Source organism: Grampus griseus (genome assembly GCF_964374135.1).
Source record: "Grampus griseus genome assembly, chromosome: 1".
Lineage (NCBI taxonomy): Eukaryota > Metazoa > Chordata > Mammalia > Artiodactyla > Delphinidae > Grampus > Grampus griseus.
The window spans coordinates 60,863,356-60,889,640 of NC_139017.1; the positions used below are offsets into that span (position 1 = coordinate 60,863,356).

Here is a 26,285-nt window from a genome sequence, read left to right on the forward strand (position 1 = left end):
TTGGGGTCAGTTCAGCCACGCGCCTTGCTCCAGTTTCACAGACGGCTGGTGTGATGCAAATCCTCCCCCTACCCTCCCCCGTGTCAACGACAGCTGCAGCCTTGGGGTTGGGGCCATCACTGCAACAGCTGTGTCTCGCCTCGACCTCCTGGTGGGCAAGAGGTAGAGGCTGGTGGGTGGTCAGCTAGTCCCTGAGGCCCCACTGAAGCCTGTGCATGTGTACCTGGCTGTGCAGGCACGTATTTCTAGTGGTTGGGCTGGGGGATGCAGGGGCAAGATGGAATTGGCAAGCTTTCTGGAACAAAAGCTGTGGTTTATGGGTAGGTGAGAGAGGATGACAGGTTAACTGGCCATGGGACGGCACCTGAAGTTTTCTGAGAAGCATGTAGCTCATGTGGAGTCTGCCTAGGGAGATTTAGAGGGAACAGGAAAGATTAGGGGCAGAAAAGGACTGACTTCGATCTTTTGGGGAAGTCTGATTCCTTCCTAGCCCCATAATTGTTAACCGTGCTCTGTCTCGAGCCCAGATCCTCTACATGCTCTAGGGCACTAGAAGATATAGGTGGAGAAGGAGGGAACTCCTAGTCTGATGGCGGAAGATTCATCTCTGCCATTAGGAAACCCCTAGTGTGAGGGGGGAGTTGAAGTCGGAAGTCATCTCTTTTCTCTCTCCCCTCTCTCCCTTTCCTCTGTTTATAAGAGCACAGCAGCTACCCAGGACCTCAGTCTAAAGGCTGCAGGAGTGGGAAAAGAGCCCTAAGGGGATCTTGGGGGTCTGGGTCATACAGGATGGGGTTAGAGATTACCTCTTTCCTTTTCTTCCGCTGCTCTTCTCACACTCGCAGCCCAGTTCTGTGCTCTTTCTGCTTCTGGACCTTTGTCTACCGAAGGGGTTTGTAGAATGATTTCTGAGAAGCTACCTCCTCTGAGGGTTGATCGGAGGGTCCTGTAATGTGCTGAAACTCTGAGACACAAGACAGTCATGCCTGCTTGGCTTTTTCTCGTTCCCTATATCTAGTCACCTTTTGTGTGAGTAGAAACAGATTGCCTTTACATAATGCTGACTTGGTGCCAGACCCTGTGCTAAGTGCCTTACGTGCATTTCCTAGTTTAATCCTCAGAGCTACCTATGAAGTAGGTACTATTACCATTCCCACTTTACAGATGAAGAAACTGAGGCACAGAGAGGTGAAACAACTCTCTTGTAGCTTGTATTGGGTGGAGCCAGGATTCAAAGCAAGGCAGTCTCTGGAATCTGTTCCTAACCATTCTGCTATCTGGCTCCTTGAGTTTGCGTAGTATTTCTTAGACTTTAACATACAAGTAAGTTACCCGGGATTTTGTTAAAATGCAGATTCTGAATTAGTAGGTCTGGGATGGGGCCAGAGATTTAGCTTATCTAACAAGCTCCTAGGAGATGCCAATGCTGCTGGTATAGGTTGGGAGGGTCCTGCTCCTTAGTCATCTGGTGTGTCTTATTACTACTCCTCTACCCTCCTTCTCTGCTAAGGACTGGGAGCCATCTCCACTGCCTGGGGTGCTGGTCCCCACAGCCACCCCTGCCTTTGACAGTGACCCTGAGATCTCTGATGTGGATGAGGATGAGCCAGGGGGTCTGGTGGGCTCCGTGGACGTTGTCTCCCCCAGCAGCCACTCAGACGCCCAGACCCTGGCCATGATGCTGCAGGAGCAGCTGGATGCTATCAACGAGGAGATCAGGTTAGGGCAGGGGTGGAGGGCCTGGGAGGTTCCTTGAAGGACAGAGGCTCTTTGTGTTTGGTCACTGCAGGAGAGATTCTACATGTGTTTGCTTGTCTCTTACAGCTGGACCTTAGAGTGCCACAGTTTAGGGACCCTGTGTGGAGCATCAGGCAAGGTTCTGGCCCAGTGCTGGACAGAGAGGGGTAGGACCTCAGATTGACTTCTTAGGCTTCATTTTCTCTCCCAGGTCTATGGAGACTGTGTTCCTGAAGCTCCTGAAGCTAAACATAACCGTTATGAGTGTAGTTCCCACATACTGAGGCCAACTCAGGGTGAGAGCTTTGGTCAGTCTAATCACAGTCACTGGAGGAGACAGCATTATCTCCATTTTATAGACAAGGAAACAAACCAGAGAGATTAAGTGATTTGCCCAAAGCGATGCAGTAAGTGGCAGAGCCAGGATTCAAACTCGGGTCTAAACTCAGTGCACTGTGTCATGCCTCTGGTCTCTAATGAGGCATCAAACAGAAACCATTGGCAGGGAATGTTATGAAGACCTGCACTTCACCCTGCCTTTGTAGAGAGTTTATTAATGTTTGTGACAAACAGCAAGAGAAAATCCAAACCAGAGAATGTCAGAGCTTTACAGGGCTGTAGGGGTCATCTGGTTCAATGGTTCCCACACTTTTGGATTTCACAGACCAGCTAAGAAGAAAACACTGGACACACACACACACACACACACACAAAGAGAAGGGTACTAACACAGGACTGCCGACTTTCATTCTGCAGAATGAAACATTAAAGATAATTACCATTTCCTATCACAACCATTCTACAAAAGAAAGGATATTTTAACATCCCTAAAGTTGGAAAGACATGCTCTGAGAATAAAGATAGGTCCTGTTCCTAAAGGATAGTTGGCATGTTTACATTAGTTGTGTGTGTGTGTGTGTGTGTGTGTGTGTGTGTGAGAGAGAGAGAGAGAGAGAGAGAGAGAGAGAGTGTGCGTGTGTGTGAGTGTGCACACACACATTCCTCTCTGAGTGCCCCCTTCATACACATAACATTATCACTATTATTCTAATTTTTCCCTGGAACAGGAAAGGCTCCATCAGGGATCAGTATCAATTAAAGGTCCTGTGTTTGAGAAATACTGGCCTAGACCATTCCTGACATTGGGTATATTGGGAAACCGAGGCCCTATAGATAGTGGTAGGTCAAGAATTCTGACTTCCATGAAGGTTTATATTCCACTGACTAAATTGCCTTCTTTCCCAGCAACTGCTTTTGTTAAATTAGGGAGTTTTGTTACATTAGGCCAGTTAACAAGAAAGAGAGAAAATTGTCTAAGCTGCAGTGGGATAGAACCAACTCTGCCCACAGGGCCTTGTATGTCCCTGCAATGCCGAAAACAATGGGGCACACCTGGCCTTGCCTTCTACCTGGGGTCACTGGGTGGTGACTGCAGGCAGTGCCCACATCTGCCTCCTGCTCGTCCTCTCTGGGGCTAATCATGAGATCTGGTTTTGCCTGCCTCCCAGGATGATCCAGGAAGAGAAGGAGTCCACAGAGCTCCGTGCTGAGGAGATTGAGACACGAGTGACTAGTGGCAGCATGGAGGCCCTAAATCTGACCCAGCTGCGCAAACGTGGTTCCATCCCCACCTCTCTGACTGCCCTGTCCCTGGCCAGCGCATCCCCTCTGTTCAGCGGCCGCTCCACACCTAAGCTTACTTCCCGCAGTGCTACCCAGGACCTGGACCGAATGGGGGTCATGACCTTGGTGAGAGTCTTGGGGCAGTTGATGAACAACCTTGTCATCACTGGGCTTGGCCGAGGGGAGTTGAGAAGGCACAGCAGGGCTCACTCTCTCTCATTTGGGCCCCAGCATCTTCTTCTCATGATGTGTGCAGACCCTGGCATACCAGGTCACCAGCATGTCCTTCTGGGTCTGGAAAGGGCTATGTAGTATCTTCCTTACCCTCTCCCTTGGGTAATGCTTAAGAAACTCACCCAATGCCCATACCTCTTTCTCTCTTCCAGAGGTAGCCCTGATTTATTTTTTCAAGCCAGTTTTTTGTTGTTGTTGTTGTTGCTTTGTTTTGTTTTGCTGTGATATTCTCTTCAGGCCTGTGTGAGGCACTGAATCCTATCTTCTCATCCTAAGACCACTGGGCTCCCCTTGGGGTAGACTTTCAAGCAACCAAAGGGTAAGTCCAAGCTCACCCTTCACTCTCTCTTCCAGCCCAGTGACTTAAGAAAGCATAGGAGGAAGCTGCTGGTGAGTGCTGCATGATGACGCAGGTACTAATAGGTTAATTCTCCCAGGCCTTTCCCTTTTGGCTTTTCCCCACTGGGCCCTTGAATCTGAGTCTGAACTCTGAGAGGCCCCTAGGGCCTCCCCTCTGCTTTTCTCCATGCTCCTCTGCCTGTCTGGGCTGGGTAGGCAGGCCCCAGATCTCTCCCTCTATCCCCTGACGGCTTCACTGTCTGTTCAGTCACCAGTGTCTCGGGAAGAGAACCGAGAGGATAAAGCCACCATAAAATGTGAGACTTCTCCTCCTTCCTCACCCAGGACGCTGCAGCTAGAGAAGCTTGGCCACCCAGCCCTGAGCCAGGAAGAAGGCAAGAGGTAAATGGAGCAGACCCCATATCGAGCCTCTCCATTCCCAAGTTTATCTCGTCCCTCTCTCTGCCTCTGAACAGGCTGCATCTCACTTGTCCCAGGTGTCTGAACATCTCACTTGTCACACCATCGGGGAAGGACAGTTCCATGTCTCCTTTGGTCACATGCTCTGATCATACCCCCTTAACCCTCCCAACTCTGACACTTACTGTAAGTTCTTCCTGAAGTCTAACTTCCATCTCTCATGCTGTAATTTAAGTATGTTTCTTCTCATTCCACCCGCTCCTGGCTGTCATCCTGTAGTGCTTTGGAGGATCCAGGCAGCAACCCCAGCAGCAGCAACAGCAGCCAGGACTCCTTGCACAAGGGCACCAAGCGCAAGGGCATCAAATCATCCATCGGCCGCCTGTTTGGGAAGAAGGAGAAAGGCAGGCTGATCCAGCTGAGCCAGGACGGAGCCACGGGCCATGGTCTCTGTCTCCTAGTAAATGGGTGCGAGTAGAGGGCAGAAGCAGGAGGGTATCCTTGGATCCAGTCTTCTCTGCCTGCCTCCCAGGGACCAGTGGGCAGAAGCCACAGACACAGAGATTCAGCTCCGGAGAAGAAGTTTTCTGTTAGAGCTATTTCACAGCGGGAAGGGCTACCTCATGAGGTGGTAGCTCCTGCCACGAGAAGTGTCAGGCATCAGTGTCAGGCTGTTTATTTGATATGCTGTAGAAGGGGTTCCTGTATTCAGTGTGAGGTTGGACCTCTGAGGTTTCTTCCAATCTGGAGGTTTTCTGAGGTACTGTGCTCAGGACCTTCAGGAGAAATTTCTTAGTTCTTTCTCTAAGAGAGTCAGTTCTTAATTCCTAGTATATCTTGCCTTCAGGACTCAAAATATCACAATGCCTAATCATGACTTTGTAGACATTATAGTCAAGTAAGTGCTTGGGCAAGGGTAGCATTATTAACACCTCTATGACGATATAAAGTTCCAGTGTGTGCTTGGTGTGTGGTAGGTACACAATGAACGTTAGCTGTCTTCCTCTCCCTTCCCCTATTCCTTCTTTCCTTTCTTCCTTTCCCTCCCTTCCTTCTTCTCTTTCCCTCATCTATTCAGTTATTTGTTCAATAGACACGTATTGAGTAACTACTGTAAACAAGGCTTAGTATTAGGTATCGGAGCAATAGTGCATTCCTTCAAGGAGCTCAGTTTCTAATGAAAAGGAAAAAATAAAGAGATGATTCTAAAACAATATTAAGATAGCAATAGACTCTGGGTGCTTCTGGAACTCAGAGGTCAGCCATGGAGTGGTGGGGGCGACAGGAGAAGCTTTCTCTGCTGGCAACACCTGGGCAGAAGCTTGAAGGCTAAGTGGGAATTAGCCAAGCCAAGAAGAGGTGTGTGTGGGGGGGGGAAGAGGCGGGGGGTAGGGGGGGTCTGAGAAAGGCAAAGATTCATGGGTATGAGAGTTTTGTAAGCAGTTGAGTCTATTCAGAGTGGGGAGGGAAGAGGGTGGGGGGAGCAGAAGAGGTGAGTTTAGACCCTAGGCTGGGGCCAGCTCATAAGGGCCTTGCAAAATATATTGTGGAGCCAGCCACATATGGGAGGGGGCAGGACTGAGAAGGTCTGGTCAGTGGACGAGGGATCTCGTGTTGAAGCCTTATGATTTCCTATGTTCCCCACACCACATTGGCACCTAAACCTAAGACAGCATCCCAGATTGGCTTCTGGATTACCAACACCCTCGGTCCTCTGTGCACTTGTGAGGAGTGACCAGGGCTTAAATGAATTGTAAAATGCTGCCCCTGCCATGAACTCTAGCATCAGTTCAGGAGATCCTTAACAGAAGAGGACAGAGCTATGCATGTTCCCTTTTGAGATTTGTGCAAGTGAGTGGCCCTGAGAAAGAGGCCCAGACACACATCTCTGAATGTGCCTCTTTCCCCACCCTCAACCCAGGTCAGGATAATTCTGTCTGAGCCTCGAAGCCCACTCTGGCTCTCTGGGTTTCCTTTTTCCCTTGGTTTGGAGGAGGGACAAGTTCTGTCTAGGATTCTGCTGCCGTTAGGGTGGAACGACTTCCATCCGTCTGGCTGAAAAACACCTCCAGGGCTGAGGCTCCCAGGGGAAGGCTCTCTGGGCTTGGGGTGACCCACTCGATGCCACTGTGGGACTGCCTGGTTGTAGGGATGTCATGTGGAGGCTCCAGGAATAATGGGTTGTCCCATCAGACCCTCGGGTTGTCACATGTTGAGGTCTTGCTGGTCTGCTCCCCGGTCCTGGCCCAGGCCAAGGGAGGAGAAGCAGAGAGGGCCTCGCTGATATGCCATCTCTTCCCTTCTAGTTCTGCTAATAGACTCTGAGCTCGGTCTGCAGGAGCCCATGGTACCTACCAAGCTGGGGACCCAGGCAGAAAAGGACCGGCGGCTGAAGAAGAAGTAAGAGCCACTGGCCAGTCTCTGCCAGGGTGGGGTCCAACCCCTCACACACTCTTTTCCCTGGACTGCCATGGGACTGAGCTCAGGCAGCCAGAGCCCAGCAAGGCCCTTTCTGGACTGAGTTGGTCTGGTCTAAGTGGGCACAGCAGGGTTTGGGAGGTTGTTCTTAGGATGACCTGAGTGAGAAGGAGACAAGGGTGCTGTGGGAGAGTGACCCAGCATCTGGGGATCTCTGGCAGAGCAGAGTAGAATGTGTTTCAGGCCATGTGCAAACAAAGCGAGAGCCCTCACCTCTGGGAATGGAGAGGTGTTGCTGCTTCATGTCTTGGTGTCACACTGCTTCAGGAATAGAGCAGGGTGGCAGTCCAATGGTGGGGAGAAGGGGTAGTGGGAGTCCAACTCTTGGCACAGCCCATGGTCCCTGGGAGTAAGCTTGTTTGAGAAAGAAGGAAGGACTAGTGAGTCTGTTGTTCCTCTTCCTGAAAGACACCAGCTGCTTGAAGATGCCCGCAGAAAAGGAATGCCCTTTGCCCAGTGGGACGGCCCTACTGTGGTCTCCTGGCTAGAGGTAAACCTGGGCAAAGGGAGTCTAAGTCTACTCAGGGGTCTGGTGGGAAGGATGTGTGGACTGGGACAAGGACTCCTTGGGCAAAGGGGTGGTATTTCTAGAATTTTCCCAGCATGTTTCTCCCGTGCCAAGTGCACAGTGCCATACCTAGCACTTAGCCAGAATCGATGCTATATACTCATGCCTCTCAAGTAGCTAAGTCTGGATAAGGGCAATTAATCTTCACTGAGCCATTAAGACTTTCACAGGTGGTTTCATTCTTCCTATAGGTGCCCCCAGGAGCTAATCACCCATGCAATGTTGGTAAAGTCCCTTCACCTTCCCAGGCCTCAGATTTTTCATCTGTAAAATGGGAAAAAGAGGCATTTGATGATGGTCATCTCCACATTTCTAAATTCCTCTGCTCTTCATTTGCTGTTCTGAGGCCATGGATGAGGCCTGGCCCTTGCCTCTCAGTATTGCCAGACTTTTGCAGTGGAGCCCAGATCTCGGGAAAGGGGCTGAATTTACCCTCTGTGCCCCATATCTGCAGCTCTGGGTGGGGATGCCTGCTTGGTATGTGGCAGCCTGCCGGGCCAACGTCAAGAGTGGGGCCATCATGTCAGCCCTCTCGGACACAGAGATCCAGCGGGAAATTGGCATCAGCAATGCCCTGCACCGGCTCAAGCTCCGGCTGGCTATCCAGGAGATGGTGTCGCTGACCAGCCCCTCTGCCCCGCCCACCTCCAGGACTGTGAGTGGCCTCTCCCTCACCCAGGACATTTTCAGAAGCCCCAAAATAGTGTTTACAAAGTTTCATATTGGTCATTGGGAAGATGGTAGCATTTGAGTCCTGCCCCTTACTTCCCATCCCCACAAAGGGTTCCACCGGGTCTCCAAGAGGAGGTAACACTGTTGCTAGCAGAATCCCAGCAGGCCTAGTTCCCTGCTTCCCACGTACCACTCATGAGCTCCATCTCCCCATACCTACCCTGCCGGTAATTTTAGATCTTTGGGCAGAGTTTCCAAAGGCAGGACTTCTGGGTTCTGTGTTTTTGCCAGAGGGAGTAGGGCATTTGTAAATTCTGGTCCTCTAACCTCTCCACAAGAATGTAAACCTCTCCATGGACCCCCAGGGTAAAATCTTTCACTGTAGTCCATCTCTGTGATTGGGGTCAGCCCTTATTCCAGATTCACACCATTTATTCATATTCATTCAGGAAACATTTGTTGGGTACTTCTATGTGCCAGGCACTGTGCTAAGCAGTGCAGATACCGTAATAAAAGAGAGTTGCTCAGAGCTAGACGATGTGCAGAATTCTGGGCTGGGCCTGTGGGAGGACTCAGGGGAAGGGAGCTATGTCTTGTCCTTAGGGCTCCCAGCCTGATGGGGAGCCTAGGAGCTCACACGCAGGACCAGCTAGGTTTCCTCTCTGCTTACAGTCTTCTGGGAATGTCTGGGTCACCCATGAAGAGATGGAAACTCTGGCAACATCCACTAAAACAGTGAGTCTGGCCCTGGGCCCTGGGCCTGGGGTTAGGGCTGCTGACTTGCATGAGGATGAGGGAAAGGTTGTGGGAAGTCAAAGGGGCTTGTAGCTGATCTAATACGAGATTGGTATCCCTGATGTGTGATGGAGTTCTGTTCTCAGGGTGGCGGGTGGGTGGGAAAGAAGTGAGAATGGAAACAGTTTGTGTGTGTTGGGGGGGTGGTCTATTCCAGCGGGTCACAAGTTCACCCTGGGCTACTGGTATACTCCAGTGAAGAAGAGCAGGGCTTGGGAGCGTTTTGCCCTGCTATTGTCATGAAGCCACAGAGTCCTTAACCCTTGTGCTTGAACCTTGGTGGAGGAACAGGGAGGGTTGGGAGGACCTGGCACCTCGCCTGACTGTGTTTCTGCCACACACACATTTGATCCCCTCTCACTGCAAACACAGGCACGTGCACCAGCCTTCTGTGCTCTCTTAACCTTCCCAACAAGCTTTCCCTAGTCACCCATTCAGCTACTGGGGTGTCTGCTCCTCCTTCTTGATGGGACCTTGGGTGGAGGCTGACAGGTTTCTTGACTTTGCCTGTTTCCCCTGACATGCTGCACTCATTCCTAGGACAGTGAGGAGGGCAGCTGGGCTCAGGTAAGACCCCCTCCTCTTGTCTAGAACCAACTCTCAGCAGTTTGGGGTAGTGTTCTCCCAGCAGGTTCGCTCCCCTGCAGGACTCTCTGAGCCCCAGTCTTTTAGGTCCCTCTTCACACAAAGAGTCCTGGGCACAGGTTCTCTCCTCCGCTGAAGCCACCCACCTCCATCCTTCCTCATTCCCCTTTAGCTACTTCTGGTTTTTCACCATGGCAGGTGAGGGGCCTTGGAGGGCTGTGCCCCCAGCATGCCTGCCTCTTCCCCTCAGTTCGACCCTCTTTCCAGGAGTAATGAGACTTAGATTAGTATGAATCCTCTTCCTCTTCCTGTCCTTCTCAGGGGTACCCCTGGTGAGCTGAGCAAAGGGCTTTCATTCATTCACTTGGTGAGCAAGGATTTATTGAGCAGCTACTAGGTGTTAGGCCTTTCTATGCCCTCTGGATACAGAAGTGAGCAAACTTAGTCCTCATGGGGCTTATATTCTAGGGGAGAAACAGACAGTAAACAAACAAATAAATGGATAATATATCAGATAGATGTAAGTGCCATGAATAAAAATGAAGCACGTTGTACTGTTCATACTTGTTGGGCAACCCCATCAACAGGAGACTGGACAGATCAGTTACAGTATGTTCTCACAGTAAAACACTATTTAGCAAAGGGAATGGATGACTCAGACATATAGTGTAAAGTGAAAAGTGTAAGTCCCCAAAGATTTTCTATTAAAACTCAAAAACAAGCAAATTTAAACATATTATTTAGCGAAATATACCTTGGTGACTATAAGAACATTTTTTCAAGCAGGGGCATCATGGACAGAAAACTCAGCATGGTGGTTACCTCTAGGGGGGCAGTAGGGCATAAGATGGGGAAAAAGAGCATAAGGATGGATGCAACAGTGTGGATAACATGGATGGTGTCCAAGGATGTCAACTTCGTTTTTATGCTTAGTAATGAACATACGCTACATATGTTTTATATGTATCAATCGTTTTATTTTAAAAGATAACAAAATAAAATGTTCAATTCTAAAAAAATCAAGGTGGGTAAGGAAAGAGACTGATGGAGGGTTACCATTAAAATTCGTTCTAAGGATAGATGGTTAAGGAGGTCCCTGCCCTCAAGGCAGGAGGCAACGACTAAGTGGAGCAGGCCTCTCAGAACCAGACTGGGTGGGCGGTGGGGCGCACAGTGTATGGTGGGGTGGGGAGGCGGCACACGAAGGACCTAGAGAATCTCTGAAGAGACAACCAAGCCTTAGAGAAGAGCGCTGGCAGGCGCAGTTCACCTTACTTCATTTTTGTATATCTTTAGCCAAACGTAACTCCCTGTGGACCGTGTGAGGCCAGTTTCCCAAGTGAGACTGGCTTTCTTTGTCACTCTGCAGGCCCTCTGTAATGCAGCCTATCCGCTGGGCTCAGCAGGCTTGAGGCTGACTGAAAATCAGGAAGGCGAGTCTGCCTTACAGCACCACAGATGCATTTCAGAGTCGATGGGAAGGATTTCCTATGACTTGCTGCCTAGGTGGCTGCTTCTGTTCATTAGTGTAGATAATTGATAAGTGAGTGGGAATATATCATTCCAGGATCTTAAAAAGCTCCATTTAAAATCCTCACCTCCCGCCTCTACCAGCCCCTCAGTGAAAGTAAGCTGAATTTTTTTTGAACTGCTAGCTGCAACCTGCCTGCGCTGCCTTTGCCCCCAGCCTCCTCCATCTTGTTCTCCAGACCCTGGCCTATGGGGACATGAACCACGAGTGGATTGGGAACCAGTGGCTGCCCAGCCTGGGGCTCCCCCAGTACCGCAGCTACTTCATGGAGTGCCTTGTGGACGCTCGCATGCTGGATCACCTCACCAAGAAGGACCTGCGGGTCCACCTGAAGATGGTGGACAGCTTCCACCGGTGAGCCAGGCTGGAACCCGGGGCCACCTCCCTACACAGGTCTCCCCCAACTCTGGGGGTCTGTCTCCAGGAATAGAGGTGCTTCCATCTCTTTCTTTGCCTGTTCTGGGTGGTAACAGGTCTCCCTTTGGGGAAAGCCAAATCTTTGTCTCCCTGCAGTTTGAGGGTTTAGTCCTCTCACCTCCAACCCTTAAGACACAGTCATTTCTCTTTAGCTTCACTTGGAAAATTTTCCCCCTAGATATGAATTTTATTTCTTGTCATTGAGCTTGCTGAATTCTCTACATTTACCCTGAGAAGACTCACACTGAACCCAGCATCTATTTTAGGTGTCTAATGCCTTACAAGATGAGAGGAAAGTTCTTTCTGGATGCTTGCCCTGCCAACATCCCAGATCTGAGCCTCTCAGTTTTAAACACACATCCTTTTGTACAGGAAGTCATCCAGTGTTCTCCTCCTCTTTGTTGAAAAGGTCTTCTGTGCAAAAGTATCTGCAGTGGAGGTCACAAACTGGGGGCCTGAGGGCAGAATTTGGCTCACACATGTAATTTGTTTGGCCTACATTGTATTTTTAAAACTGTGACCTTAGCTGCCAATATTTAAACACTAGGAAATGTTAAACAAAATTCTGGATGTCTGGCTTCTCTTGAAAAAGAGAAAGCTCTATGGGCACATCCCAGCATGGAAACAACCAGCTGGAGCTAGGGAGGCAGCCCTCCTAAGACATAGGTTTTCGGTAATGGTTCCAGGAGTTGATAGGTTTTAGGAAGTCCTTTTTAACATCCAACTTCAAATCACACAGGCTGCTATTTGAGCCAGGTCTTTTATCTTGAGTAGTTAATGTGACAAAGGGTGGAGCTGGGAGTGTGTGGCGTTTCAAGGTTCTTTTAGGGCTCTGCAGGTGTCCCTTGGTCTCTCCAACTCACAAACAACAAAAAGTTATATTTGGAAGGGATCTAGTTAGCCTCCATATTTTATGGGTGAGGAAACTGAGGCATGGGAAGGAGCAGCGGCCCGAGGTCACGCAGGGATGCTACCAAAATGCAAGTCTCCTGACTGAAACCCAGTTCTCTTGCCACCACATTGCAGAGCCACCTATGCTGGAACCCCCATCTGTGTCTGCCCTGAGCACCACCCCTCCCTCACCACCGGGGCTGAAAGAGAATCTTTTGTTTCTGTCAATCTGGGAGGCTGCCAGGCCTAGCTGCACCTGTTCCCTCCTCAGTGATTGATAGGGCTGGGGAGAGAAGGGCCATTCCCCACCAAGCTGAGATGTGGCTCGGCTGCTAGAGGATCAGGCAGCCCAACCCTATACAGCATTATGGAAGTCCTTCCCCGACCCTTTGCCCATGAGAGACTCTCAGCCTATATACACGGTTCCAGATTTAGCTCTAAATCTTGGGTACTTCACAGTTTCTAAAACATTTCCACATTTCTTACCTCAATTAGGTATATAACTGCTTTTTTTCCACTTAATATTTCATAAGCATGTTCTTATATCTTTAAAAATTCTTTTAAATCATACTTTTTTAACGATGAGAAAGAGTTATTTAAAAACTCTCCGTTCACAGATGGGGAAAACAAGTCCAATAGAGATTGAGTGTCACCAGGTCACTCAGCCAAGTGGTTACAGAATGGGGCCGGCATCCTTCTTTCTTGACACCCAACTCAGAGCTCTTTTCCTTAGACCATAGTGTTCTATTGAGCAGGTTTCCATGAGAATCTCCTATTTTGATAGGAGAAAAAGCACACACAATAATTAGTAATGTCCTCCCAAAAGTGGTACCATTACTGAATGCCTCTGATGTTCAGGGGCTGGTCTAAGCCCTTTCATACAGGATCACCTTTAATGCTCACAGTAACTCTGCAGGAGAGTTATGACCCCCATCTCACATATGCTGAGTGCCACTCAACTGGGAAGTGGCACAGCTGGCATTCAGATCCAGGTTGATCTGACTTTAAGGCCTTTATATTTTTGCTAAGATGTGCAACAGCTTTGAAAGTCATAGGAACTGAACTGAAAATTATAGTAAGTGAGATTGAAATTAGAGGCATTTCCAGTTAGGAGGTATGTGTGCATCTGCCCCCTCCAGGGAACCGAGGCTTAAACCAGTGGCCTTGAGCAGGATTCCTTAGAAGTGGTGTCTCTGAGCTATAAGGGTTTGTTCTAGGCAGATGGGCTACCTGGGTAGAACTGAGGGGAGAGAAGTAGGGAGAAATCAAGCATAATTTAATCTCACAAAGCAATGGCCTCAATGATAGAGTCAAAAGTATTTGGAATTGGGAGAGACCTATTTTATTCCTCCACTTTGTAGATGACAAAACCCAGAGAGGCTGAATGACAGAGTAGTGTTCAAGTTTAAAGAAGAACACTACAGGGAAAGCTGCCCAAGATGGAATGAGCTGCATCAAGAGGTAGTGAGTTCCCTGTCACCAGAGGTATTTAGGCAGAGGTGTTCATAATACTCAGAAGGCTGTTACAGAGGTGACTCCTGCATTAGGTGGGGAGCTTGGCCTGATAGTGTGTGGGGTCCCTTCTAACCTACGGATTCTTTGATTCGTGGCCTGGCTTAGTAATTATTTATTGAGTGCTTACTATGCACCTGGTACAGTTTAAAGTACTTTTAGTACTTTATGTGAATTATTTCACATCATTCGTTTAGCATTTATGGTGTTTACATTTGTGGAATGTGTCAGGCACCATCCTAGGTGTTTGAGATACATCAGTGAACAAAACAAACCTCCTTGCCCTCATGGAGCTTACATTGTAACTGGGAGAGACAGACAAGGAATTATAAATATATAGAATGTTAATAGATAAAAGGTGGTAGAAAAAAAATTAGACCAGAGTAAGGGGGATTGGTGGTGCTGGTGATGTTGCAGTTTTAAATCAGGTGGACAAGGTAACTACTGAATTTAAAATATAACATTTGAGCAAAAACTTAAAGGAGACAAGGGGGTAAGCCATGTAGCAGACTGGGGGGCAGGGAGGGGGTGTGTTCCAGGCAGAAGGAGCAGCCACTGCAAAGGCCCCAAAGCACATAGGCCAAGCGTTCCTGCCATGTTTGAGGAACAGCAGGGCTCTCAGTATAGGGGCAGATCACGTTGTAGGCCATTGTAAGGACTCTGAGTGAAATGGGGACACAAAAGAATATCTGTAGGGTTCTTTGTCATTCCAGTGCCTGGAGAGGGAGGGATATGTTGCTATCATTCAAAGAACTTGCCTTTGTCAAGCAGGCCCACACCCTGGCTGAGAGGGAGGGCTTGGGGTAGGCAGAGAGAGGGAAGTGGCCTTGTGATGGATTATGTCTAAGCCCTGGAGGAAGGAGGAGAAGGAGTGGGCTGTGATGCTCTTTGTGCTGGAGCATATAGGTCTTGATGGGCTGTGGTTGGTGCTGGATATGGGGCAGATGTGGTAGAAACGTGGCCCCACTGAGGCTCTGGCTCAGGGGGACTGTGTGCCTGCAGAACCAGTCTTCAGTATGGCATCATGTGTCTGAAGAGGCTGAACTATGACCGGAAGGAGCTGGAGAAGAGGCGGGAAGAAAGCCAGCATGAGATCAAGGGTAAGCTTGTCAGGCTCAATAGAGCCTCCTCTGAAAGTTGTGGTGGGAGCGGCCTTGGGGGAGCAGGGACCTGCCTCACTGATCCCTGCCTTGGGCTGAGTGAAGGGAGAAGAGGCATTCTGTGCCACAGGGAAGCTCCAAATCTAAGAGGGAAGACACAGCCCTTAGGGAGCAGGGAGCTCCCAGTCTGTTGAGGGAGACACAATCCATGCCCAAAGGATGCTGCCATCTGGTGGAGGAAAAATAGCCCCTGCCCAATCAGCTGCAACATCCCCCTCCCCAACACATTAGACGATGGCCACCAACGAGACAAATGCAGTGATCCCCTTGGGTTAGTGCTACAGACTGGTGTGAGAAAGTGCTCGTGGAACTTGGTGATCTGGGTGGGGCTGGACAGGAAAGAAAGGCAAGTCTTAGAAGAGACCTTGAAGGTAGAAAGAATGAGAAGAGGGCCATTCCCGCCTGGGGGCAGTGGATGACTGGTACAGGGGCTCTGGGGAGAAAGCCTATTAGCCTGACCCTGAGTCTTGCAGGCTGGCAAGAATGGAGTGGTATGGGGCTGGTTCTCCAAGAGCCCAGGTGCCAAGGAGGACAGAAAGAAGATGTGGAAAGTTGAGGGGGGTAGGGGTGGCTAGGAGCCAAGAGAACAGGGTGGACTGGGGCTCTGGGTCTAGGAACCGCTATTTCTGTCCCTGGAGGGGCCTTGGCCAAACCTGTCTCTTTCTGCTCCTTTTCTTCCCCTGCCCTCCAGATGTGCTGGTCTGGACCAATGACCAGGTGGTTCATTGGGTCCAGTCTATTGGGCTCCGGGACTATGCAGGAAACCTGCATGAGAGTGGTGTGCATGGTGCTCTGCTGGCCCTGGACGAGAACTTCGACCACAACACGTTGGCCCTGGTCCTCCAGATACCCACGCAGAATACCCAGGTAGGCTGTAAGTCTCAATCAGTCTGATCTTGGTCATCAGTCTCAATCTTGGTCTCTCCCTTTCCTCCACTCTCTTGCTCTCTCTCCCTCTGATATGCGCAAGTTTATGGATTGGTGGGAGGGCTTTCTGGAGGCCTGTTCTAGAGGGGATCACAAATGTCCTCAAACCTCCAAGTGGTCCCTGTGCATAACCAAGCCCCCCTAGGAAACAAGTGCCCTTCACATACAGAGCACGTTCAGCACAGGCCTGGAATACTGTGTTAATCCCCACACTGCAGTGAGCACCCCCATCTCCTCCCAGCCCCATCTTTACAGCTGAGACTTTTCCTCTACTTGCTTCTCTGACCTATTCATAGAAGAAAACTAGCGCTGGGGCCCACAAGGACCAGAGAACCCATATCCCCTTTGTTTCCCGCCCCCCCCCCCCACCCCGCCCCAGGGGTCTGTTCCTGGGTCCCTAGGCTTTAGAAAGTTAAATATACCAAATAACACAGCCCAGAGCTTCTCCATGCCAGGGCTTTGTCTCCCTGTCAACAGCTCAAAAGATTAGACATCTCCTTCCATTACATTTGATAATTATTATGGAGCTGTCATCTAAGAATATACCTAAATTCTCTTGAACCTATTTATATGTTTGGCTTTTTTAACTTCCTGTGGGTAATGGACTCTAGAATTACTACCTGTTGTGTGAAGTACTATCTAATTTTATTTGTCCTAAATGTACCCCCAGTCGGCTCCCCCGGGGAAGAGAATTGCCTCATCCTAATTGTCTACGATTTAGTACGGGTATTTGTATTTGACTAGCTCTCACCTTTTGTGATTTCATAAACTCTGATTGTGTTGCCTCTGGGTCCAAGCTTTTGTTTCTTCAGACAGAGTGGTCTTAATTCTTTTAGCTTTTCCTCATATAGACTTGTCTCCATGCCCTGATCATTTTAGCTGCCCTTGTCTGGACTGTTTGCAGCTGTCAGATCTCTTGAAATTCAGCCACCAGAGCTGCACAAGCTATTCTGGGAGTAGACGAGTTTTCGCTTGTGTGAGGATAGGGCTGAGTTGTCTTGTAATTTTGGGTGGAGTGTTGGCCTTTTAGGGGTGATGGCAGCACACTGGGCCAGGGCATCCTACAGTCTCTCTGCAATGACCCATCCCAACCAGTCAGAATGGGTAGCACAGATTCCCCTCGCTCTCTAGGAAGAGCTGAGATTTCCCCCAAGCTGCAATTTTTCTTATTTTAATCAAGGAGTCATTTTTAATTTTATTTATTTATTTATTTATGGCTGCATGGCACGCGGGCACAGTAGTTGTGGCTCGTGGGCTCCAGAGTGCAGGCTCAGTAGTTGTGGCACATGGGCTTAGTTGCTCCACGGCATGTGAGATCTTCCCGGACCAGGGATTGAACCCATGTCCCCTGAGTTGGCAGGCAGATTCTTAACCACTGCGCCACCAGGGAAATCCCAATGCAATTTTTCTATGCTTGCCCATTTCCAACCCCATCAGCTGCTTTCTTGCCCACTCATACAACTTTGTGAAACGTTTCTGAAGTTTGTAAATGTCATAGTCACCTTTCATTACCCAGAGGAACAGTGTCACCTGGATACTTGAAAATTAACTATGCTTCTCCTTTCTGATCACTTAAAAAAATATTATGTTCCCAATACCAACAAAGACTGTCCCCACAGAATTCTATGGTTAATATTATCTACCCAGAAATGGGCTTGTTTTTCTCTCATTTCCTATCTCTAAATACATCCAGTTTTTGTGGACAGCAGTACATCTGTAAAGAGTAGCAGGGCTACTCTCTGTTGCTCTCTAACCGTTCTTATTATTCTGACCCGTTCATTTAGCTTAGCTATTAGGGGAAGTAGGATCTGACCCAATATGGAATCCTTCATTAAAAATGGTTCAGAATATCTGGCGGTAATTTTGAAAATTTTCTTGTTTCTGGCATTTCTCAAATCTCCTAGCGAGAAATTGCTGGGAGGCCTATAGAGAAGGCCTTTATGCCCCACTCAGCCCAAGGGCCACCAATATCCATGACTGAGCAGTTTTCCTAAGTTTAATTTTTGATGTGGAACTTTATAAAATACATTTATATAATCTAAATAAGTTAAATCTTCATTATCCATGGTCTACATGCTTAATTTACCCCTCCAGAAAGATAGTATGGCATGATATTCCCTTACAGAGACAAACTGTGGGGGGGTTTTCCCCAGTAGGTGAAGTCTGTCCATCCACGTGTTCTATGATCCTACTTTTTAAAAAAATTATAGTTTTCTAATTTGCTCCATATGAAAAAAATTGTAAGGTTAACATTTTGACTTCTCAGAGGACACCGAGGTTAGCTCAAAGGAGCGGCATCAAGGGCTAATGGGTTAAATGCACTGAAAACCCCATCTCTGCCCTTGGACCCCCTAGGAAACAGGTGAAAGATGGCATTAGAGGTCACTAACTATAGCCCCTCCCTTCTCTCCCCCTTTGACCCTGTGGACTCCAGGCACGCCAGGTGATGGAGAGAGAGTTCAACAACCTGTTGGCCTTAGGCACAGACCGGAAACTGGATGATGTGAGTACCTGGCTGTGAACTGGTCACTGTTGGTTTGTTGGAGTTCATGAGTTCTGCTTTCCTCGGGCTAATGACTGGTGGGGTGGCCTAAGGGAGGAGAGTCATAGAGGATGGGCATGATATCAGGGGGTTGGGGAGGCAGGGACAGGCCTAGCAATAGGCCTGGAGAAGTCTCTATGAAACTCCTTCTGGGTACCTCTAGCCTCTTCCAACTCTGTGCCCTAAACCTCCTAACCACACAGGATCAGAGGTTTTCCCCAAAGGTCATCTCTTTGGGATCATACCTTTTTCTTTATCTTTTAGAGCCCCTCTCTTCAGTGCTGTGAGCACAGCATATCTCCAGCCTGCTAAGTTTCCCACCCATCCAATAGTGTGGTTGTTTGGAGGTAGACATTATTCTGAGGTCATTAAATGACAGGTTTGCTCACATGTTCCTCAGTGCAGTTTGACACAGCTAAACACATGGCTCAGGCTTCTATCATCCCAGCTTCCTTTCTAGTTTTACTCTTATGCCCCAGGTCACTGAAGCAACAGTCCCTTCCAACTGAGTTTCATCAGGCCTTCTCCTTGAGTTCAGGTTGGACTATGTCTTGGAAGACTCCAAAGTTCTAGCCATAATGCTCCTGTTAGAGATGCTCCTAATCTAGCTTTAGGATGCTAGATTGATGCTCCTAGCACAATGCTCCTCCTAAAACATACGTGTTTCCTGAGGGCACAGCCCCCTCCCCAGCCCTTGCCTCCTCTCCCCTTCCTCCTCCCTCCTCCCTTTCTTACCATTAACCTTGCCTGCCTTCGCTGTCAGGTCTGCCTTAGCTGCCTTGGTTCCAAACAAGTTAAAAAAGAGCCCAGACTGTTTATTTTTAGCTTCTCCATCTTCAATCAGAACTGTTTCTGATCCCCATTTTCTCTGCAGCACCCCTACCTCTACCAATGCCTCTGTTTAGACTTCTGGGCCTCCTTGTGGGACACCATTAGTGTTATCTGCTTATCAGTTAGTCTCTTCTTAGTTGGGTTTAACAGGGCTAAACCCCACCTTTGTGGAATGACTACTGCACCTCGGTAGATAGGACACACTCAGAAACATACAGAATTTGTGGAGGGGTGTTTTCTTCACAGAGGTGCCTTGAAATTTGGAGTGTGTTATTTACACACACACATATATTACATACATATTACATATGTATGTGTGTGTATGCCACTCAAGGAGAGAAACTGCCAGACCCCACCAGATGTCCCCACTCTGAGATCTGAATCTTCCCAATGCCCCTGCAAGGTGGACCCTCCTACTTATTCCCCACCCACTAGGTTCTAAGCTTTCTTTGATACAGCTTTCCCATATATCTTCGAATGGTGCTTTCTAATTTAGAAAACTCTTTACTCCTTCAATCCTAACAAAAATATTCTCTGAATGCCTACTCTGGGCCAGGCATTGGGCAAGGCATGGTGGTGCAGTGATGACAGACATCTTATTTTATGCTAACAATCATCATGTGAGACAGGTTATTATGCCATCTTACAGATGAGGAATTGAAGCTCAAAGAGGTAACTTACTTGCTGTCACAGATAACTTACCTGCAGTCACAGGCTGACATGTGGCAGAGCCAGACTGGAGCAGAAGTGTATCCGATTCCTGTGTTCTTTTTCCTACCTCCTGCTGCCTCCTAAAAGTGGAGACAGCTGTCCTATCAGGCTTCAGGCATTGGGGTGGTTACTGAGTAGGTGACATCATCTTGGCAATGTAGTGGGCTTTCTGGGATGCAGCTAGGTGTGGGGCTGGAGGGAACTGATTCTTTAAAAGGAAGCTTAAGTAGAAGGCCAGGTCCTAGGAATAAGGTGAGATTTGGGGGTGGGGGGAGTGGCAGGTGGGAGGGTGGAGATCCAAGAGACTGCCTCCTGTCCAGCCATCCAGCACACCATCAGCAACCTTGAGCTGTCTCTTTCAACTGTTTCCTTTGACAATTCTGGTTCTCAGTCTCCCCTCTCAAGCTTCAAGGCCCTGGAGGGCTATATCCAGTTCTCCCATGCATGGATGTCAGGACTCAAGGGAAATGAGGAGATGAGGAACACAAAGAACATCTGATTATTAGGGGACAGGGGAGAAAAACAGAAACTAGTCCTTAGGGTTGGTTGAAGATAGAAATGGAGAGAGAGAGAGCATGCAGAAGAGAAGGGTCTCTAGATTAGGTTAAAGATAGGATCATGGCGAAGACAGAAATGATGAGGAAAGTTCCTGATAAACTCAGGGATGGGATGCCTGCCTAGGGAGCCAGCTGCCATTTAGCAAATATTTATCGAGGGCCTATGGTGTTCCCAGGCACTACTCAGGTCTGCGGATATATTGGTTGGAACAAAAAAGATCATAATCTCTGTCCCATGAAGCATAGAATTTGAAAGGGGTGGGGTGGGGGGAGGAAGAGAGGGAGAGAAAGGAATTAATGAAATAATCTCATAAGTACATTTAAAAATGCTATGATGAATGCTATGACAGAGATACACGGTGCTAAGAACTGATGGGGGCATTTGGCCTACTCAGGGCACAAACAACAAACCCTAATGGGGTTGGGAGAGGTTGTTTAGGTGAGAACTGGTGGGTTAGTGTCTCTTATTCCTGCTGCTAGCAGTCTACATGCACCAGTTCCAAGAACATAAGCATTGAGGGGGATTAGGCATGGCTGCCAAGCAGGATGGATGTGGGCTCTGAAGGATGGGGTGGATGCTTGTGCAGAGGGACATCCTGTAGAGTTATGGCTCTGGGTGCCCTCTGGCAGAGATAGTTATTTTGGAGACTTGGCTGGCATGGGTGAGAGGGCAGACAGCAGGAGCCTTTGGAGGAACCTGCCTCTGATTGGCCATCTGCCTGACCCATCACTATCAATGGGTCAATGTTCTCCCCTGATCCCCTCAGGGATAGGCAGCCTGAGAAATAGGTAGGGCAGATGCTGTTATTCCTATTTCACATTTACAGATAAGGAAACTGAAGCTCAGAGAGGTTACTTGCTCAGGGTCACAGAGCTAGTATTGATAAAATGGAAGCCAGGTCTCCTGACTCCTGACCCAGCGCTCTTTCAGCACACCGGTGCTGCAGCCATACTGAGGCCCCAGAAAGGCAGGGAGGAGTGAATGGAGGGAGGCTGGCTGGTGACTACTTCCCATGGATGAGCCTGAGAGGAGGAATACTTTAAAGGTCAATGGGCACCCCAAGCCCAGTTTGAGATGATTGGGGTGGGCAGAGAAACAGAGTTCAACTGCAGGATGCCACATCCGAACAGGGGGACCCCACCCCGCGAGCCAAGAGACAGGGAACTTCAGAGTCGCAAGGGCTCCCCGGAGTCATCCACTTGCCCCATTCACTTTACACAAGGAAAAGCTGAGGGCCTAAAAGCGGACGTGACCTTGCTTCCTTCTTTCCGAAGGGAAAGGTACCCCTAGAACCAGCCATTGACTGTCCTACCCCAGGCAGGGAGTGAGGGTGGCAGTTCCAAGGTAGCCCTGGTCCTTTGCGTGTCCCCACGGTGCAGGGGGAGGACAAGGTGTTCCACCGCGCACCCTCCTGGAGGAAACGCTTCCGGCCGCGAGACCACCATGGCAGCGCCATGCGCAGCGCCTCTCCCGAAGCGCTCCCGGTAGGCTTCCGCGTGTCCACCCTGGGGCCACTGCAGCCTCCACCGGCCCCGCCAAAGAAGATCATGCCTGAAGGTGAGTGGCAGGCTGGCTGGGCATGGCCGCGGCCCAGCAGGACCTAGGTGCCCGGGCGGCGGAGTGGGACGGGCGCTGGCGCTCAGGCGAGGCCGAGGCGGGTGCACAGCTCCCGCGCCGGCGCTGCACTAACTAACGGCCGCCGCGGGCAGGCGCGGCCGGGAAGGCCCCACGGGCGAGCTGTGCGCGCACTAACCCGCCGCTCTGTGTTCTCCCGCGGCTGCCGACTCCTCCCAGCCGGGACGGCGGGGGCGCAGAGACTGGAGACCTCCACGGTTCGGACCTACTCCTGCTGACCCCGCCTCCCGCCCCGGGTCTGACGGGGCTGTGCCCGTGGCTCGGGGTAAGTGGGCCAGGCCCTGGGCACGGGCGCTCTTCGGCCCGCCGTCCGCCCGCACAAGGCCTCCCCGCACCTGTCCCTGGCCTCCGGCCGGCAGTGCCGCTCCCGCCCTGCTCGCGCCCAGTGCCCGGCTTACCCCTTTTGCTTTCTTTGGCCTTGGGCGCTTGGAGCTTGCGAGCACGCCGCAGATACCTTGTAACCCGTCTCTCAGGGACTCACTGCCAGCTTACCGCGCAACGCCTGTCTCTTTCTCTCTCTTTTAGCACACTCTCACTATCTCTACGGACACATGCTCTCCGCCTTCCGGGACTAGCTACAGCCCCCAAGGCCAGCTTCCTTCTGCTTGGTTTCACAGGCTCGGAGAGCCCTTAACCCTCCTGCTCGGTCCCCTTACTCCCACGGCTCCTAGTCTCATATCTCAGAATATACTGTCTACCCCCTAGCCATCCCTCTACCCCAGGTCCAACGTGTGTCCCTTGTAAGGCTCTCCGGGATGTGGCTGGGTTTCCTGGTGTTGTGGAGGCAACCAGGTTGTCCATGCTTGTGGGTCTGCGGGAGGGAGAGGAAGGCAGCCCAAGATGGATGGACTCCACCTTCCCTCTTCTGCATCTAGCTGGTCTGGACTGCAAACTCCACCAGAGACCAGGACACAGCGTCAAGGGCTGGGGATGGCCCTTCCGAGAAAACGGCACTCCAGACTGCCTTGCTTGGGTTATTGGGCTTTCTGGTTTCTGTCCGCCTCTTGGTTGTACTAGATGGTCTACAGCTGCTCTTGGCACCTTCACCATTATCCCTCCCCCAACTCATCTGCATAGCTGCAGCTCCTGCCTCACCTCCAGGACCTCCTTGGGGGCTGGGAAGGGCTGTAGAAGGCCCCATTCTTCCTCAGGATGATGAACCTGGGAAGAGGGAAGGCTAAGGTGGAGATTCTAGGCCCTGGTTTAAGTTGAATCCCAAACACCAAGCATAAGGATGGGGAAACTCAGCCCTCCTGCCCAGTGAGAGGTGCAGGCAGGTCAGCTAGAGGGAGAGCCAATGGCCTGTGGCAGCCTTAAGCCCAGATGGCAGCGGGAATGCCTCCTGCCCCAGCTGTAGGGTAGCGCTGCTGCTGGGCTGGGGGGAGAGGGAACTGTGTGGATCTTGGCTGTGGATCAAGCTAACCTTGCACTGCCAGCTATGCTCCCAGGATTCCTTCCCTTTCTGTCCCCCTCTGCCCCACTTCTTTGATAATTCCAGCCCCGTAAGAATATACCTAATGGGTGGATTGAGTATATACATTGACCTTAAAGTCTGGTTTGGGAAAAAGGTAATCTGAGGCTTCCTTCCTCTGATCTCCCAGGAAGAAAATAAAGATTCCCCTGTAGTGAATCATGTCCTAGGTCCAGGAAATCCAGTGTTGGTGAAGACTGTCATTCTCTTGCTTGTCCCCACACCACTACCCCCTTGTTCAGGGCTCTTTTGGTGTGCAGGGACTGCTTCGTCCAGAAATTCCTGAGACCTGCCTAGTTTCAGTTGCTTTCCCCAGTAGCACGGCAGCATCCAGGGCTGAGGGATACAGGTCCCGCTTTGGCAGGAATGTTATTTCCAAGAAATCCCTCTTCTTAACCCATGTACTCATCCTGCCAAGGTGCCTGGAAGTGTTTGGGACCCAAGTTCAGGGTGAGCTGATGGAACCTAAGGTTTCATCCAAATGAAAGGAGAGGAAAAGTGCCTGAAGCATGTTTCCTGGAGAGGAGCCAGTGAAGCGCCACCCTGCAGGTGGCTGAGCAGCTGGTTTGCAAGCTGATGACTTGGATTCTGAGTGGCGGCTAGGCTAGCAGGTGGGATGATGGGTCAGAGCACCCTGTCCAGAAGGAGTGCTGGAGCCTGGGGCAGTACCAGGCTTACAGGTTTCTGCTGCTTTTCAGTAGAGGAGAGGTCCACCAGTGGAGGGACTGGGTGGGCTCCCATGGGTATGGGCAAGGCATCCAACTTCCCTTGCTCTCCCTCATTGTTCCCTGCACTTCCTGTCTGTCAGGCCACTGGGAATGGAGCTGGAGGAGTTCTTGAGCAGAAAATAAGTTGGATGGAGAGAAAGAGCTCCTATCCCTGGGTAATGGATGTTAAGATTATGGAGAAACCCCAGATTCCTAAGATTGGTGAAGTTGGAGACCACAAGGCCATCTGACTCCTTCAGGGAACTCTGATAGGCTAGCATAGTGGGAAATTCAGCCCCAGCCTCTCCTCTACAACTCAACCCTATCTTAATTAGTCATGTCATAAGGCAGCAGCTGGCAGGACCCAGGTCTGTTCGGGGCATCTTGGGATTATTGCAGGGAGGTGATGCATACAGTGATGGAAGGCTCTTGTCTTGGTGTATCCCTTGCCTCACAGTCAATATACTTTTTATTTGGGGAGTCACTTGTGACCCATACCCCCTCACCAGCTTCCTGTATCTTTTCAGGTCCCTTCTCAGTACCGTACTACCGACACAGTGCATCAGGAATGGGTGTATGGGTCTGTATGAGTGTGAGTGTGTGTGTGTGTGTGTGTGTGTGTGTGTGTGTGTGTGTGTATACATACCAATAAATAACCTGGTTTTGAGACAACATACATATGGCTTTGGTCTTTTTTTTTTTTTTTTTAACTTTGAGCTTACCTGATACATCTAGCTTATTCCACAATCCTAAGGGCTGCTGTAATCTGGAAAGTAAATATCAGAGTTTTTTAAACTTGTAGTCAGTAACCTTCTGTTTACTTACATAACCATGGGTTGATAGATTAGTGTTTGAGCTACTTGTGCCAAGGGAGTATAGGAAAAGGAGTGAGGAGTCCTGACTGCTGGGATTGATTTATTTCTTTTTCTTCCTCTGTACACACCTGCTTCACTATCCTCATAGACTTTCCTACTGATGCAAGAGTTACTGAAGCTAAACACCCATTAGTCATATCACGCTGCTGTTCGCTTTTGTAGCAGCTCCCCAACACTGAGGTCCAACTCCTCAGTGTAGGACAAGAGGCCATCATGACTTCTTCCAGTGCCCTCTCCTCCCAACAGTCTTGAGTCCACCTAACTCAGAAATGTTGCGTCTACCCAGGCCCATCACCAGAAGGCAGCACAGAATACTTCTGCCCTTGCCTTTGCAGCTGTGAACCTTCCAGACCCACTTCAAGTATCACCTGGGAGGCATTGCCTGCCTCTCCTCAGAAGAATCAGATAACCAGCAACCTTTTGTGCCCCTGGCACTCTGTGCACACTGTGATGCTGCCCAGCCATTGTCCTCTCTTTGTCTGTTTCCCACTGGGCTGTGGGGAAGCTCCTTTAGGGTTAGGTATATACTTGAATGAATAAATGAACCAACCTTATCTCAGAGGGTATTTATAAGGATTATTATTAAATAAAGCTAAAAATTATTGAGAACTATTGTGTGCCAGGCACTGTTCTAAGCATGCTAAATGTATTGGCCCATTAAATCCTCCCAACCCTGTGATGTATCCTCATCACCATTTTGCAGAACAGGAAATTCTAAAGCTGAGACCATGCAGCTGGTGAGATAGATGTGCAGATGTTTGTTAAAACTTCTGGCCTGGTACCAGGAGTGCTTAACAGATATTACTTGCTTCTCTTTTAAGTGAGCCCAAGACCTTACACTGAAGTTAAGCCTCTCGCATCTCCCTTTCTCAAACTCTTACATCTGTACCACTCATGCGGTACTTGGCTCCTGTGATTTTCATGGAGCCTTGTTTCTTCTGTTCATCTGAATGGTGAACTCCCTGAGGGCAGCATAATCCACCATCCAGCCTTGTATCCTCTCCAAGGCTAACTGACCCGCTGATGATACAGGATGACAGAGTCCATGGGCACAGATGGCAGGATG

The 26,285-nt window shown here is 49.7% G+C and overlaps 1 protein-coding gene across 2 annotated transcripts in view; it reads left to right on the top strand.

Moving 5' to 3' along the window:
• PPFIA4 (PTPRF interacting protein alpha 4) overlaps positions 1 to 22,970 on the top strand; it is a 34,112-nt gene extending 11,142 nt beyond the window's left edge. The window contains exons 14-29 of one of the 2 annotated variants that reach the window (XM_082654503.1): positions 1,511 to 1,719; positions 3,246 to 3,486; positions 3,949 to 3,984; positions 4,202 to 4,335; positions 4,633 to 4,799; positions 6,660 to 6,753; positions 7,240 to 7,321; positions 7,854 to 8,054; positions 8,744 to 8,806; positions 9,407 to 9,433; positions 11,161 to 11,336; positions 14,805 to 14,902; positions 15,654 to 15,829; positions 18,324 to 18,392; positions 21,911 to 22,088; positions 22,692 to 22,970. In XM_082654503.1, coding sequence (XP_082510629.1) covers positions 1,511 to 1,719; positions 3,246 to 3,486; positions 3,949 to 3,984; positions 4,202 to 4,335; positions 4,633 to 4,799; positions 6,660 to 6,753; positions 7,240 to 7,321; positions 7,854 to 8,054; positions 8,744 to 8,806; positions 9,407 to 9,433; positions 11,161 to 11,336; positions 14,805 to 14,902; positions 15,654 to 15,829; positions 18,324 to 18,392; positions 21,911 to 22,088; positions 22,692 to 22,741 — 2,001 coding nt within the window. In that variant the 3' untranslated portion in view covers positions 22,742 to 22,970. The remainder of the gene's footprint in view (positions 1 to 1,510; positions 1,720 to 3,245; positions 3,487 to 3,948; positions 3,985 to 4,201; positions 4,336 to 4,632; positions 4,800 to 6,659; positions 6,754 to 7,239; positions 7,322 to 7,853; positions 8,055 to 8,743; positions 8,807 to 9,406; positions 9,434 to 11,160; positions 11,337 to 14,804; positions 14,903 to 15,653; positions 15,830 to 18,323; positions 18,393 to 21,910; positions 22,089 to 22,691) is intronic. The other variant, XM_082654502.1, reaches the window with a different exon arrangement.
• The last annotated feature ends 3,315 nt before the right edge of the window (positions 22,971 to 26,285 follow it).